This window comes from Acanthopagrus latus, chromosome 23, assembly GCF_904848185.1.
Source record: "Acanthopagrus latus isolate v.2019 chromosome 23, fAcaLat1.1, whole genome shotgun sequence".
Lineage (NCBI taxonomy): Eukaryota > Metazoa > Chordata > Actinopteri > Spariformes > Sparidae > Acanthopagrus > Acanthopagrus latus.
The window spans coordinates 20,725,481-20,741,260 of NC_051061.1; the positions used below are offsets into that span (position 1 = coordinate 20,725,481).

General features: G+C 40.6%; 1 protein-coding gene across 2 annotated transcripts; it reads left to right on the forward strand.

Annotated features, from left to right (window-relative positions):
- The first annotated feature begins 769 nt into the window (after positions 1 to 769).
- LOC119013854 (myosin heavy chain, fast skeletal muscle-like) lies at positions 770 to 12,238 on the forward strand. 2 transcript variants are annotated; one of them, XM_037088740.1, is made up of 40 exons: positions 1,309 to 1,366; positions 1,471 to 1,693; positions 1,883 to 2,026; positions 2,150 to 2,306; positions 2,412 to 2,439; positions 2,528 to 2,645; positions 2,734 to 2,826; positions 2,914 to 2,977; positions 3,064 to 3,162; positions 3,248 to 3,351; positions 3,435 to 3,573; positions 3,745 to 3,863; positions 3,964 to 4,113; positions 4,201 to 4,371; positions 4,481 to 4,787; positions 5,134 to 5,210; positions 5,298 to 5,385; positions 5,474 to 5,591; positions 5,708 to 5,831; positions 5,929 to 6,065; positions 6,202 to 6,457; positions 6,567 to 6,809; positions 6,911 to 7,087; positions 7,223 to 7,368; positions 7,478 to 7,568; positions 7,670 to 8,059; positions 8,198 to 8,324; positions 8,412 to 8,530; positions 8,693 to 8,889; positions 8,977 to 9,160; positions 9,262 to 9,427; positions 9,601 to 9,725; positions 9,849 to 10,157; positions 10,249 to 10,452; positions 10,951 to 11,076; positions 11,205 to 11,375; positions 11,506 to 11,610; positions 11,694 to 11,789; positions 11,895 to 12,026; positions 12,146 to 12,238. In XM_037088740.1, exons 2-40 carry the CDS (start codon positions 1,490 to 1,492, stop codon positions 12,161 to 12,163), a joined length of 5,823 nt encoding a protein of 1,940 aa, XP_036944635.1. In that variant the 5' UTR covers positions 1,309 to 1,366; positions 1,471 to 1,489; the 3' UTR covers positions 12,164 to 12,238. The 2 variants fall into 2 exon arrangements, with proteins under 2 accessions (XP_036944636.1, XP_036944635.1); XM_037088741.1 differs by lacking the exons at positions 11,506 to 11,610; positions 11,694 to 11,789; positions 11,895 to 12,026; positions 12,146 to 12,238 and adding an exon at positions 770 to 787 and having other exon boundaries at positions 11,205 to 11,396.
- The last annotated feature ends 3,542 nt before the right edge of the window (positions 12,239 to 15,780 follow it).

Below are 15,780 nucleotides of genomic sequence, written 5' to 3' on the forward strand. Positions count from 1 at the left end.
GAAGACTTTTCAAAACCAACCCCCAAAGCTGACCATGCATTTATGAAAAGACGTTCAAAACAAATCCCAACGTCAGCATTACTTAAATCAAGGATTATAATGATTGGAATCATACACAAACTACATTCTGCACTATCAAATGAATAATTTAATTTGGCCATCACTGCCATGTGTGCACACGGGGGGGGGGGGGACCAACATTTGAAGCAGCAAGCCGGTAACTCACAAGAAAGCTTAGAGCAGAAATGCATAAGCACCTGCTTCTTTCTCTTTAAATAATGTCACATTCATGCTTCCATAAGCCTTATTATTATACTGGAATATCTTCATGTTTTCACATAGCAACTTTTACAAGTGCAATTTCAGCAATTCTTTGCTCTGTGCTGCAATTCCTATTTTGAGGAACTGAAGGGAGACTTGGGTCATTGGTAACATGCCTTATGAATGCATTTAAATTCAAACAAACACATTGTCCACATTACATCCAATGTTACAATCAAATCAATTCAAATCAAATCAAATCAAATCAAATCAAATCAAATCAAATCAAATCAAGTCAAGTCAAATCAAATCAATTCGTTCAACACCACAACGTTTCCTGAAATTCAAAGCTGTAGTTACAAAGAAATATGCAAACCCCGTCCTTAAACATCACTGCCAGAAATAAGCATCAGGATGAAAGGAATCCATGACCAAACCGAGCGAGAGACTGCTGCTGACCAGGCAATCTCACCCTCTATAAAGGAGGCAGCTCTGAGCTACTGCATTAACTGAAGCTCCATCACAGGTGAGTGTTTTCTCTTTGACCTCAGTTTTTACTGTTCTTTATTAGTCGGTCAAGTTAATGTGTTCCTAATTGCTTTTGCTTATTGTCAAGAATTGATAGAGTTGCCTGGGTGGTAGTCTTGTTTAGACATTAATCCAAAACAATTTTCTTCACATACTCCACACTATCCCAATTAAGTAGTTTAAGTTGGTTCCTGTGCACAATTTTTTAATTTGGACTTGCATCTAATACACTCTACATTTCATCACATAAACACTGACAAATCATTAAGAGCAATAATATTTCTCTGTTAGTGAGGGCAGTTGAGGGGATGGAAGAGTATTTTAGTGGTTTAATGACTGACATTGACTTTAATGATTCAATTAATTACAGTTTGAATATATTTAAATATAAGTCTATAAACATTCTGCCATCCGTACCCTCATTTGTTTTCTAATTAGCTGAATTTCCAAAGAAAACATATGAAATCAGAAAAACTATCTGAAACAAGTTATTATACTCATGTCTAATCATGTATTTAGAGGATCGCCCAACTCCACCAGAGACGCCAGCGCTCAGTTGTTTTCGGAACTAGCTGAGGTAAAAGATTTCACCAAATTTTAAATCTCCATAATCAGCTGGGTAGAAGACCACAGCTATATCATGCTGATATGTTAACACTATTGTTGACTACATCTTTTCAGTCTCCACTGAGGTGCCACCATGAGCACAGACGCAGAGATGGAGCAGTATGGCCCGGCAGCCATTTACCTCCGGAAGCCAGAGAGGGAGAGGATTGAGGCACAAACCATGCCTTTTGATGCCAAAACTGCCTATTTTGTGGCTGAGCCAACGGAGATGTACCTCAAGGGTAAACTTGTGAAGAAAGAGGGTGGAAAAGCCACGGTGGAAACCGACTGTGGAAAGGTAAGTCATTCAATATTTTACTTTTTTTCAACAAAACTGCTCCATGGATTTTCATCTAAGACACCTTGTATATACAAGGATAGGATTTACATTTATTCAAAACAATATCTTAGAAAAACATTAAGCAATTATTCAGTTTCTCAGTGTATTTTAGGTTCAAACTGACGTTATACTGTATTTGGTATTCAGACGATCACAGTAAAAGAGGAGGACATCCACCCCAGGAATCCTCCCAAGTATGACAAAATTGAGGACATGGCCATGATGACCCACCTCAATGAGCCTTGCGTGTTGTATAACCTCAAAGAGCGTTATGCATCATGGATGATCTACGTGAGTTTCCACACTATGCTAATTTAATGTATATGTAAACATGTAAATAGTATGTTTATCTACATGGAAATCAAACAACATTTGAACAAAATCACACTATGTTTATTCTTTTTACTCTTTCAGACCTACTCTGGGTTGTTTTGCGTTGTGGTGAATCCCTATAAGTGGCTTCCTGTGTATGATACTACATGTGTACAAGCATACAGAGGCAAGAAGAGGATTGAGGCTCCACCCCACATCTTCTCCATCTCTGACAATGGCTATCAGTTCATGCTCACTGGTAAGATAAAAATGTCGGTGTTGGAATCCAAACACACAAAGGTAATATCTTCCATTAATATTTAGGGAAAGAAACTCATGTCAAGCATTTCTGTTTGTGGTTCAGATCGTGAGAACCAGTCTGTCCTGATTACGTGAGTATAAGACACACTATCTTGCTATAACTTTATTAATTTGATGATAATGAAGCAAAATCTTGATAATATGTCTCATGTACCCCAGTGGAGAATCCGGTGCTGGAAAGACTGTCAACACCAAGCGTGTCATCCAGTACTTTGCAACAATTGCAGCTATTGGAGCAAAGAAGTCTGACGCACAACAGCAAACTAGCAAAATTAAGGTGAAATTGGTTGTGTCACATGAAAGTGTTTGTAAGAGGAAAGTTAATTTCACTGTATAGCTCATATTATTAAAATCTTCTGTTGCAGGGCTCTCTTGAGGACCAGATTGTTGCAGCCAACCCTCTGTTGGAGGCTTATGGTAATGCCAAGACTGTGAGGAATGACAACTCCTCTCGTTTTGTAAGTACTGGAGAAAATATCTTGTGACTTTTTTCGTTCCAACACTTAAAAGAAAAAACTGATGATATTAATGTTCTGGCTGTCTAGGGTAAATTTATCAGGATCCACTTTGGCACTACTGGCAAGCTGGCTTCAGCTGATATTGAAACATGTAAGTTTCGACCATGGTATTAGTCAATATCTATTTAAATTTTGATCCAGGCTCTGATAAAGTTAGCAATTTATATATCTTCTTAGATCTGCTGGAGAAGTCTCGTGTCACCTTCCAGTTGTCTGCTGAGAGGAGCTACCATATCTTCTACCAGCTGATGACTGGCCACAAGCCTGAGCTCTTGGGTATGTTACTACACAAATTTTAAATAATTATTTTAAATAATGACAATATCAGTCAATATTATGTAATTCTCCTGTCCTCATCTAGAGGCTCTTCTGATCACCACCAACCCCTATGACTACCCAATGATCAGTCAGGGTGAAATCACTGTGAAAAGCATCGATGATGTGGAGGAGTTCATTGCAACAGATGTAAGACAACAATTTAGTTAAAGAGATAGTACACAGGGGAAAATGTTTAACATACCAATAACTTTGCTTAATCTACACTGCAGACTGCTATTGACATCTTGGGCTTCAACGCTGAAGAAAAAATGGGCATCTACAAGCTGACTGGAGCTGTGATTCATCATGGTGGCATGAAATTCAAGCAGAAGCAGCGTGAGGAGCAGGCTGAACCAGATGGCAATGAGGGTAATTTCTGAAATAATACACTCTTATCATGCAAGATTCCTGGTGTGTAAGATACTACACAAGTCGGTATACATTTATAATTCCATGAGGGATGGGTCATGTTAATAACCAAACATGAAAACAAAGTATTCCTTCATTAATTTGTTCTTTTAACTTTTTTTTCACAATCAGAGGCTGATAAAATCGCCTACCTCCTGGGCCTGAACTCAGCTGATATGCTGAAAGCTCTATGCTACCCAAGAGTCAAGGTCGGCAATGAGATGGTGACCAAAGGTCAGACCGTCCCACAGGTAAAAAGATGGAATTTGGGTGTTTGGAAAGGGAAATGTTTACATTTTCAAATAGAAAACTCACCCTCATAAATCCCCACACTTCAATTCTTATATTTAGGTCAACAATGCTGTCAGCGCTCTGTGCAAATCCATCTATGAGAAAATGTTCTTGTGGATGGTCATCCGTATCAATGAGATGCTGGACACAAAGCAGGCAAGACAGTTCTTCATTGGAGTGTTGGATATCGCTGGATTTGAGATCTTTGATGTAAGTTTTAGAAAATCAACCTTTCTGAGAGATTCAAAAGTTCAAACCAATTTTGGCATGAAACTAATTACTTTTGTATAACTACAGTTCAACAGCTTGGAGCAACTCTGCATCAACTTCACCAATGAAAAACTGCAACAGTTCTTCAACCACACAATGTTTGTCCTGGAGCAAGAGGAGTACAAGAAGGAGGGTATTGTTTGGGAGTTCATTGACTTCGGTATGGACTTGGCTGCCTGCATTGAGCTTATTGAGAAGGTAAAATACTACTTTGTTAAGTAAGTTAGATTTCTCCATTCTCCACGTATAAATGGTTGCTTCCTCAGGTAATTTTTTTTTCTTACCATGAAATGTAAATTCTTCTCAGCCAATGGGCATCTTCTCCATCCTTGAAGAGGAGTGCATGTTCCCCAAGGCCTCTGACACAACTTTCAAGAACAAGCTGCATGATCAGCATCTTGGCAAGACCAAGGCCTTTGAGAAGCCAAAGCCTGGAAAGGGCAAGGCTGAAGCTCACTTCGCCCTGGTTCACTATGCCGGCACAGTGGACTACAATATCACTGGGTGGCTGGACAAGAACAAGGACCCCCTGAACGACTCAGTTGTTCAGCTCTACCAGAAAGCTTCAAACAAACTGTTGGCCATGTTGTATGCAGCCATGCCTGGAGCTGAGGGTAAGAAATAAAAGTGAGCAGAGTGTATAGAAACTCTGTATATCCAGTATAAATAAATGTTTTATCTTTTAACCTTTACTGTTAAAACTACTGTTGAAGATAGCGAGCATTTTTGCCATCTTTTTTCATAGGCTGCCACTGAAAAGTGAGGTCTAGAAAGTTACAGACAGCGTAGTGACTGTCAGGGTGTCTGTTTCAATTGATTAATTATTTTTGCAAAACAAATGCTGCTGGTTTAAACTGAAAAATACACATTCAACTTAGAACAAAACATAAACCACTTACTGCAGTGTATTATTAGTATTATTCAGTACCATTAATAAAAATGTCATGTTTTGCAAAATAGAGGCTGCTGGTGGTGGTGGCAAGAAGGGTGGCAAGAAGAAGGGTGGTTCCTTCCAGACTGTGTCTGCTCTTTTCAGGGTATGTATTGTTTCATATTGTTGGCAACAATTAACAATCTCATCTTAAAATATTGATGATCTATTATTTTGTGATGCTCATCCACAGGAGAACTTGGGCAAGCTGATGACCAACTTGAGGAGCACCCACCCTCACTTTGTCCGCTGTCTGATTCCCAATGAAACAAAGACCCCAGGTAAGAAGCACATAACCCAGATTTGTGCAATGTATGTGCCATGGTCATGTAAAGAAATGTTTTGATACAGTGAGTTTGCAATGTGCAGGTCTTATGGAGAACTTCTTGGTCATCCACCAGCTGAGGTGTAATGGTGTGCTGGAGGGCATCAGAATCTGCAGAAAGGGCTTCCCAAGCAGAATCCTCTACGGTGACTTCAAGCAGAGGTGACTGCAGTTTTCAATATGAGCAAGTCAAGTTGATTTCCGTAGAGGTATTATTATGGTTAACACCAAGAAAAAAAGAAGGAAGATAAAAGGAACAACAACATTTTCTCTTGTAGATACAAAGTATTGAATGCCAGTGTCATCCCTGAGGGACAGTTCATTGACAACAAGAAAGCTTCAGAGAAGCTGCTGGGCTCCATTGATGTGGACCACACTCAGTACAAGTTTGGACACACAAAGGTTCATCCTCAATGACAGCACTAACACATGTACTTGTTCGGTTGTCCTGTTATATCCCTATGCAATGACTACTAATTTGCCCCACTTGACAACATAGGTGTTCTTCAAAGCTGGTCTGCTGGGTACCCTGGAGGAGATGAGAGATGAGAAACTGGCTTCGCTGGTGACCATGACTCAGGCTCTCTGCAGAGGATATGTCATGAGGAAAGAGTTTGTTAAGATGATGGAGAGGAGGTAGGATTCTTTTACTGTACCCTAAACCATACTGTCCAATTACGTAGTTGAGATTTTTTTTATTGTTAGACCTAGAAGTTCTATAAAATAATGTTTTAGTAGAAATGACACTTTCTATATCTATCTCATTTTCCAGGGAAGCTATCTACTCTATCCAGTACAACATCCGCTCATTCATGAATGTTAAGAACTGGCCATGGATGAATCTCTACTTCAAGATCAAGCCTCTCCTGAAGAGTGCTGAGACTGAGAAGGAGCTGCAGCAGATGAAGGAGAACTATGATAAGATGAAAACAGACCTGGCTGCTGCCCTGGCCAAGAAGAAGGAACTGGAGGAGAAGATGGTTTCCCTGCTGCAGGAGAAGAATGACCTGCAACTCCAAGTGGCTTCAGTAAGTAACGAACAAAGGAAGTATAATTGTATTACATGTACACTATACCAGAGAATATATGAATCTTTTCACAATTTTATATGTATCCGATGTTCATTGTGTACAATAGGAAGTCGATAACCTCTCTGACGCTGAGGAAAGATGTGAAGGGCTCATTAAGAGCAAGATCCAACTCGAGGCCAAACTCAAAGAGACAACCGAGAGACTGGAGGATGAAGAGGAAATCAATGCTGAGCTGACTGCCAAGAAGAGGAAGCTGGAGGATGAATGCTCTGAGCTGAAGAAAGACATCGATGACTTGGAGCTCACTTTGGCTAAAGTGGAGAAGGAGAAACATGCCACAGAAAACAAGGTTTGGATTATTTTAAATCCACATGTATTTAAACAGAGACCGTGTCAATATTATGTGATGGAAATAATGTACCTTTCAAATCTATTCTATACCTAATTTAGGTGAAAAACCTGACAGAGGAGATGGCATCTCAAGATGAGTCTATTGCCAAGCTAACCAAGGAGAAGAAAGCCCTCCAAGAGAGCCACCAGCAAACACTTGATGATCTCCAGGCAGAGGAAGACAAAGTCAACACTCTGACCAAAGCCAAGACAAAGCTGGAACAGCAAGTGGACGATGTAAGTAGCTAGTGTTTTAATTGACATTCCTTGATACAAATTCAAAATAATGTATAATGTAAATCATGTTTCTTTGTATTGACACACTGTCATTTGAATACCTCAAATCACTTATCATTAACTGTCATGTGATAGCTCGAGGGATCACTGGAGCAAGAGAAGAAGCTCCGCATGGACCTTGAGAGAGCCAAGAGGAAGCTTGAAGGAGATCTGAAACTAGCCCAGGAATCCATAATGGATCTGGAGAATGACAAACAGCAATCTGATGAGAAAATCAAGAAGTAAGTTTTTTGATTTAGTTTATTAATCACCTTTTTAGTCTCTTAAACATTACATTCCAACAACAGTGTAAACTATGTCAGTGAAAGCTTTCTTTTTATCCTCATCAAGGAAAGACTTTGAAGTCAGCCAACTCCTCAGCAAGATTGAGGACGAACAGTCACTCGGTGCTCAGCTTCAGAAGAAGATAAAAGAGCTCCAGGTAATGTGTTTTATATGAATATTAAATTCAGTCAATCAAAAACAATATGTTTAAGTTAATACTTTACTTATTACTTTTCATATTGATATCATCAAATCTAGGCTCGTATTGAGGAGCTGGAGGAAGAGATTGAGGCAGAGAGGGCTGCTCGGGCTAAGGTTGAGAAGCAGAGGGCTGACCTCTCCAGGGAGCTTGAGGAGATCAGTGAGAGGCTCGAGGAGGCTGGTGGAGCAACAGCTGCTCAGATTGAGATGAACAAGAAGCGTGAAGCTGAGTTCCAGAAGCTGCGCCGTGATCTTGAAGAGTCAACCCTGCAGCATGAAGCAACCGCATCAGCTCTCCGCAAGAAGCAGGCAGACAGTGTTGCTGAGCTGGGAGAGCAGATCGACAACCTCCAGCGTGTCAAGCAGAAGCTGGAGAAGGAGAAGAGCGAGTACAAGATGGAGATTGACGACCTCTCCAGCAACATGGAGGCTGTTGCTAAAGCTAAGGTGAGCCGTTTGTTTAAAGATGAGGTATTTGCCTTTCGTTATGCTTAGAAACATGACCTCTAACCAATGAATATGACAGGAGTCTTAAATTTTGAAGAAAAAAAACCATCAACATATATTATGTTCTTTTGTTTATAGGGCAACTTGGAAAAAATGTGCAGAACTCTTGAGGACCAGTTGAGTGAGCTCAAAGCCAAAAATGATGAGAATGTTCGCCAGCTGAACGACATTAATGGACAGAAGGCGAGACTGCAGACAGAGAATGGTGAGTGTAATGGAATGAAAATTACTGCTGAAAGTTATTAATAAGAATTTTAATAATAAAATATCTCCTTCATAAAATGTCATTCAGGTGAGTTCTCCCGCCAGCTTGAAGAGAAGGAAGCTCTTGTTTCCCAGCTGACCAGAGGAAAACAAGCCTTCACTCAACAGATTGAGGAGCTTAAGAGACAGGTTGAGGAGGAAGTTAAGGTAAATGAGTTTACATGCCTTGTTATTAGATTTTAATAGGGGAAATATTCTCTTTTTCAAATTTTATTCAAAAGTGAATGGCTACATCAAAGTGATTAAACTTTTTTAAAAAAGTACTTCTACTTCATAGGTATGATACTAATGTGTTGTCATGTTCAACAGGCCAAGAATGCCCTGGCCCATGCAGTTCAGTCAGCCCGCCATGACTGTGATCTGCTCAGAGAGCAGTTTGAGGAGGAGCAGGAGGCCAAAGCTGAGCTACAGAGAGGAATGTCCAAGGCCAACAGTGAGGTGGCTCAATGGAGAACCAAATATGAGACTGATGCTATCCAGCGCACTGAGGAGCTGGAGGAGTCCAAGTATATAATCCTTTCTACTTTTTCAAAGATAAATCCATTTTTGCTGTCTTAGTTTACTCAAGCTCAAATAATTCCTCTTCACTACAGGAAAAAACTTGCCCAGCGCTTGCAGGATGCTGAGGAATCCATTGAGGCTGTGAACTCCAAGTGCGCCTCCTTGGAGAAGACCAAGCAGAGGCTGCAGGGTGAGGTGGAGGACCTCATGATTGACGTTGAGAGAGCCAATGCTCTGGCTGCCAACCTTGACAAGAAGCAGAGGAACTTTGATAAGGTAAATGGTTAAACTGCTAATCAACACCAGTTTTGTAGCAAGTAGAACCTTAATTAACGAATAGTCATTGAATTTATTTATTTTGACCTATACAATTCTAGGTCCTTGCAGAATGGAAACAGAAGTATGAGGAGGGCCAGGCAGAGCTGGAGGGAGCTCAGAAGGAGGCTCGTTCTCTCAGCACTGAACTGTTCAAGATGAAGAACTCTTATGAGGAGGCTCTGGATCATCTGGAGACCATGAAGAGAGAGAACAAGAACCTGCAGCGTATGTCAATCTGACTGTATATAATGTAATGGTCATTGTGATTGCAAGGGTTCTTCCTAGATTTCTACTAGTGTAGTCTATGAGCATTATTTGGTTGTAAAAGCACGGACACATTTTCCAGATGTAATCTGTACATACAGTTCTGACTATATTTGACTTTGGTTGTTCTACAGAGGAGATCTCAGACCTGACTGAACAGATTGGTGAGACTGGTAAGAGTATCCATGAGTTGGAGAAAGCCAAGAAGACTGTAGAGACTGAGAAGTCTGAAATTCAAACAGCACTGGAGGAAGCTGAGGTAAAATCTTAATGACATTATTGAACCATGATGATAAAATATGTACTTAAAATGTAAATATGTATTAATTCAGAATATATTCCTGCAAAAAAATACCTTTTGTTGTTTTTTTGACTTTTCAAGGGCACACTGGAACATGAGGAGGCCAAGATTCTCCGTGTCCAGCTTGAGCTCAACCAAATCAAAGGTGAGGTTGACAGGAAGCTGGCAGAGAAGGATGAGGAGATGGAGCAGATCAAGAGGAACAGCCAGAGAGTGATTGACTCCATGCAGAGCACTCTTGATTCTGAGGTCAGGAGCAGGAATGATGCCCTGAGAGTCAAGAAGAAGATGGAGGGAGACCTGAATGAGATGGAGATTCAGCTGAGCCATGCCAACAGGCAGGCTTCTGAGTCTCAGAAACAACTGAGGAATGTCCAGGGACAGCTCAAGGTAACATTTGTTTCATAACTAAATGTAATTTTGTTTTTTTTTTAATCAAAGGGAAATTACATACATATTATTTTTCTCTGTTCAATGTCAGGATGCCCAACTGCACCTTGATGATGCTCTCAGAGGACAGGAAGACATGAAGGAGCAGGTTGCCATGGTGGAGCGCAGAAATGGCCTGATGTTGGCTGAGATCGAGGAGCTGAGAGCCGCTCTGGAGCAGACAGAGAGAGGACGCAAAGTGGCTGAACAGGAGCTGGTTGATGCTAGTGAGCGCGTTGGCCTGCTTCACTCTCAGGTGTGTTTTTGTGTTTTCTTAGGTGTGGCTTTTCCACTCTGAAGAGACATTATTGCATTGTTAATTTCCTCCAGCATCAGCATTTTGTTCCAATTGTTCTTTAGAGTCAGAGTCAATTGTAGGAATGTTCAGATTAGAAAAAAAAGCATCAAATTGGTTGTGATCTGGTGTTGAATCTGAAGAATATAATTTAAAGCAGAACTTAAAGCAGTTGTTAATAGCCTGAAGAGTAGCAGGTAGCATAATTTGCAAAATAATAAGGGACGCCTCTTTCTAATGGAGTTGACTAGCTAATAATTTGGAAGGTTTATCTCTTTACGAGACCGGTGGTGATCATGAAAAAAATTTAAAAAATAAAATAACAATTCAAGATGGCGCACATATGTATCATTATGTGTGATGTGTATACACACATTCCCACACAAAACGTTCACTGCCACATAAACAATGCCAATAAAATACTATAAACGCACACTGTCTATTCTTGGTCAATTTCAGAACACCAGTCTTATGAACTCCAAGAAGAAGCTGGAGGCTGACCTCACTCAGGTTCAAGGTGAAGTGGATGATGCTGTTCAGGAATCAAGAAATGCTGAAGAGAAAGCCAAGAAGGCTATTACTGATGTGAGTCATGTTTTTATGTAAATACCGCTTCAAGAAATACTTGTTTATACTTCATTAATCATATTTAATTATTAATATCATTATTATGAAGACTAAAAATTATGTTTCTAAACTGTGCATCATTTCAGGCTGCCATGATGGCTGAGGAGCTGAAGAAGGAGCAGGACACCAGTGCTCACCTGGAGAGGATGAAGAAGAACCTGGAGGTCACAGTCAAGGACCTCCAGCACCGTCTGGATGAGGCTGAGAACCTCGCCATGAAGGGTGGCAAGAAGCAGCTCCAGAAACTGGAGTCCAGGGTATGAACTGTATATGCTGTGCATGCTCAGAATATTTGAGGTTCGTGTAAATTGCACTTTTAATGCATCAGTAAATAAATAAATTCAGCTTTTCAACCATTTTTTAAGAATTTTTATCATCACATTACAGGTACGTGAGCTGGAGAGTGAAGTTGAGGCCGAGCAGAGACGTGGAGCTGATGCTGTAAAAGGAGTTCGCAAATATGAGAGGAGAGTGAAGGAGCTGACATACCAGGTAAGCTGTACTGAAAAACTCCGCTAACCTCTAATTCATTCTCTAGTCTTCTTCACATACTGTATAATCTTGTATCTGTACAGACTGAGGAGGACAAGAAGAATGTGAACAGACTTCAGGATCTGGTGGACAAGCTGCAGCTTAAAGTGAAGGCTTACAAGAGACAGGCTGAGGAGGCTGTAAGTCAAATACATAATGTGGCACATCATTGACAGCTGATTTAATAATAACATCACTATTAACTGTCTTGTAACTGCGCCAAAATACCTCTAAACACTTAACAGGAGGAGCAGGCCAACACCCACATGTCCAGGCTCAGGAAGGTTCAGCATGAGTTTGAGGAAGCTCAGGAGCGCGCTGACATCGCTGAGTCCCAGGTCAACAAGCTGAGAGTCAAGAGCCGTGATGCTGGAAAGGTATGTTTGTTATTGAATTTATTTGATGCTGTGAACTTTCACTGATGACAGTGTGAATCAATATCACATCTTAAATGATACGCAAATAATAATTCTTGATTTTTATCCTTCTTTTTTAGTCTGATTCTGCTGAGTAAGTGTCATCATCCGTTCATAAAATATGAACAATGGCTGGGGAATCTTTACAATAAAGATGATACCTTCCATTATTATCCTGAATCCTGTCACTTCCTTTCTGATGAATAATTTATTTGGTTGACCAGGGAAATCAGTCCGAAACTAAGTAGAGCAATTAGCCTTGTAATGTCATATGGTAGAGTATTTCCAGCACTGTTCTAAAACCCTACTTAGTAAGTTAAAAATCCTGTAGCTGTCCACCAAAACACAGCTCCTTTCCTTTTCAAAGCAGTAAGAGGCTCTGTAATCTTTGAAAAGTTAGGGATGGGTTCCTTTTCACCTGGCTGTCATGAATTTCCTCTGTCTCTGCCAGATATCCACTATCTCCATCCATACTCACTACATGACCTGGGAATTTAGGTTTGGGGCATTGATGTCTTCAGAATAGATGACTTTGTCATCCAGGTACACTATGCAGCAGTCTACAAGGCAGCTTCGCAGCACATGATTAAGCAGCCTTTGGAAGGTGGCTGGAGTGCCATTTAAACAAAAAGGCATGACCCCAATACAAAAAAAAAACCACCCAAAAGCTGTGACAAACACCATCAGGGGCTGGTGTAGTGGGAGACTACCTTCCTTATCCGTCCAATTATTCCACTATCTGACTCTGTGACTCTGCTCAAAAGTTAAAGTCCAAATCTGAGGAGAAACGGCTCTGAGACTAAGTCCAAAACCAGAGGCAAGACAGCTCAGAGACTAAGTCCAAATTAGAGACAAGACCGCTCAGAGACTAAGTCCAAATCAGAGGCGAGGCAGCAAGTCTTCAGTCCAAAAAGGTGTTTATTCCAAGAGAAGAAGTTATAAATCCATGAGGTACCCCGGGGCAACTGAGAAATCTCCCCCGATCACCCTCTTTTATACTCGAGGTCAAGGTCACCAGTGCCCTCCTGGACCACCCCCCTCGTCATGATCACGCGAGACTGTCATCTTACTATTCTCATTTTTGTCTGACTTCCTTAAGGCCTACAAAGTGTCTCACCCAGGCCCCTATCTGTGGCCTTGAGTGAGCTGTAGCTGCACCGGCTGCTCCGCCACTCCAGCCTTTTTATTATAAAGAGAGCATCAAACTTTGGTCTTACATCAGGCTCAAATTCCCTGTTAATATAGAACTGCAAGGTGTATTCTCAAATCAATGTATATGCATGATCATGACCCTGTTTATATTTGCCACTACACTGGCTCTCAGAGTCCATTTCCACCCGCATACCAATGTATCAAGGATCTCAGAGATGGCTGACAGAGGACAGGAATCATCTTTTCCAGACACCAATACAACTGGGAAAGGCCATGGTGTACAGGAAGGCACAATGATAGCCTGTTGGAACATGTCTTCCAACTAATCCTTAAAAATCTTCTGTTTTGAAGGGACAGTCTATAGGGGCACTAGAGCCTGCTGCAATGACTGAAGTCCAGCAACACTTGCAGTATAGTATGAAACTTTTCCTCAGACTTTTACACTCCATGCACCCTGTAAGTTGGTGACAATTAGCCAGAAGTCTTTACTGTGCAACTACAATTGGAGAAAATGACAAAAAACAGATGGGGCAGCTGTAGTGATCAGAAGGTCGCTGGTTTGAATCCATTTCGAAGTATCCTTGAGCAAGATACTGCACCCTAAAGTTGCTCCTGATGTGCAGCTGGCAGCTTGTGTGGCAGCCATTGCCATCAGTAAGGGTCCTGAGCTGCGAACTCTTCCAGGGTGTACCCTGGCCTCGCCCATCGAGTGAACTGGATTTGGCACCAGTAAGCAACCCCCCTTAGGTGGGAAAAAAGCTGCAACATCCCGTGAAACTCAGGGATAAGCAGAAAGAAAACGGAACGGAACGGAACGGAACGGACAAAAAACAGAGGGGTGAAGCAAGGACAGCCAAATGCAAGTGACAATGGAAGTGGAAGCAGATGACTCTACTGCTGTACTCTCCTAGAGACACTCATAAGACCATAGACCACTAAGCAGCCTGAAAGGTCATTCCACCACAATAAATTATTATAAGGAAAAGTATGTTGTAATTCCAAAGTTTAAAACAGCAGTGCTAAAGAAAAAGGCTAAAATTAAACCTTGATCTGGCATTTTGCATCCAAACTCCAAAATCCAGAATCCAAAATTTTAAAGGAACAACAAATACAACAAATGGGTCCAAATAAGTAACACAATAACACAAACAATAATAAGATTGTTGATCGTCCAGGTTGTCTTATTACAAACATAATAAACTTCCTGGATGGACACAATATGTGTTCTTTACAACAGACAAAGGCTTACTGGGTAGCTGGTAAATGGTGTAATCCCTCCTTCCATATCTGTCATATGTGTCTCACTCACACACACACACACACTCACACAAGCATACACGCAGGCACACACAAACGCACACACACACGCACGCGCGCACACAAACATTGTTACACCAGCACATATGTCAAAACATTCAGTGCATTCAGAATGTTCTGAACACGCTGTATATACATTTTTAGAATAGATAAAAATCTAACTTAAATGGTGTAATCAATATCACAAGCAACTAACTTTAATGAGTGGTGGAAAATACTGGTGTCAGTCGCTTGGACACTTTTATTATGGAAACCACCTGCTCAAATCAGTATGTGTCCGAAGAGCCAACTCAAAAGAACTCAACATAAATGGAGAAAACAGCTGAGAAAATGGTTCACCCTCTTTCTGATAGGGGTTTAGTGTTTTAATGTGAATATGTGTGGGTCATTTATGGCCTTTTTGAGTCAAAGTGGCTTGACTCAAAAAGGCCATAAATGACATTACCCCTTCCATGGTAATGATACTGGTACTTTAATAGATGTCACCTCCTTCGTATCAAATGTAGTAACTGGAGAAGATCAATTTATTTTGGTCCTGATCTCAAAGGCGTTGCCAACTGTTTTAATGTCCGTTTAGGGAATTATCCAACGGATGATTGAATGATATGGATAGTACCTCGTCTAAATTTTTATTACAGTAATATGAGATGTGCCAGTCTCCTGTAACTGTAAACTACAAACATTTGGGGACATTTCCAGAACTAAGGTTTTTGCATTCATCTGACATGACTCATAAACAGTAATGCAATTACCTCTATGTTTGTATTAAGGGTACATTTTTTATTTAATAAAATATAAATATGTGTATACAACTAGAACGGTCATACAAATGTCATTTATGGGTGAACTCAAGTGTCCTGAAATCGAATACTAATGAATTTTGGAAGACGTTTGGAAAACCAACCCCCAAAGCTATCCACTCATTTAAGGAAAGATGTTCAAAACAAATCCCAACGTCAGCGTCGCTTAAATCAAGGATTAAAATGATTGGAATCATACACAAACCACATTCTGCACTATGAAATGATAATCTAATTTGGCCATCACTGCCATGTGTGCACACGAAGGGGGAAGTGAACCAACATTTGAAGCAGCAAGCCTGTGACTTATGAGAAAGCTTAGAGCAGAAATGCATAAGCACCTGCTTCTTTCTCTTTAAATAATTTCACATTCACGCTTCCATTAACCTTATTTTGTTGACTGGAATATTTTCAAGTTGTCACATAGCAACTTTTACAAGATCCAT

Bases quoted from the DNA above. Each gene is read 5' to 3' on its own strand.
- LOC119013854 (XM_037088740.1), top strand. From the start codon at position 1,490: ATGAGCACAGACGCAGAGATGGAGCAGTATGGCCCGGCAGCCATTTAC. The intron at 2,440-2,527 runs GTGAGTATAAGA...CATGTACCCCAG, and splicing joins AACCAGTCTGTCCTGATTAC to TGGAGAATCCGGTGCTGGAA. The intron at 3,352-3,434 runs GTAAGACAACAA...TCTACACTGCAG, and splicing joins AGGAGTTCATTGCAACAGAT to ACTGCTATTGACATCTTGGG.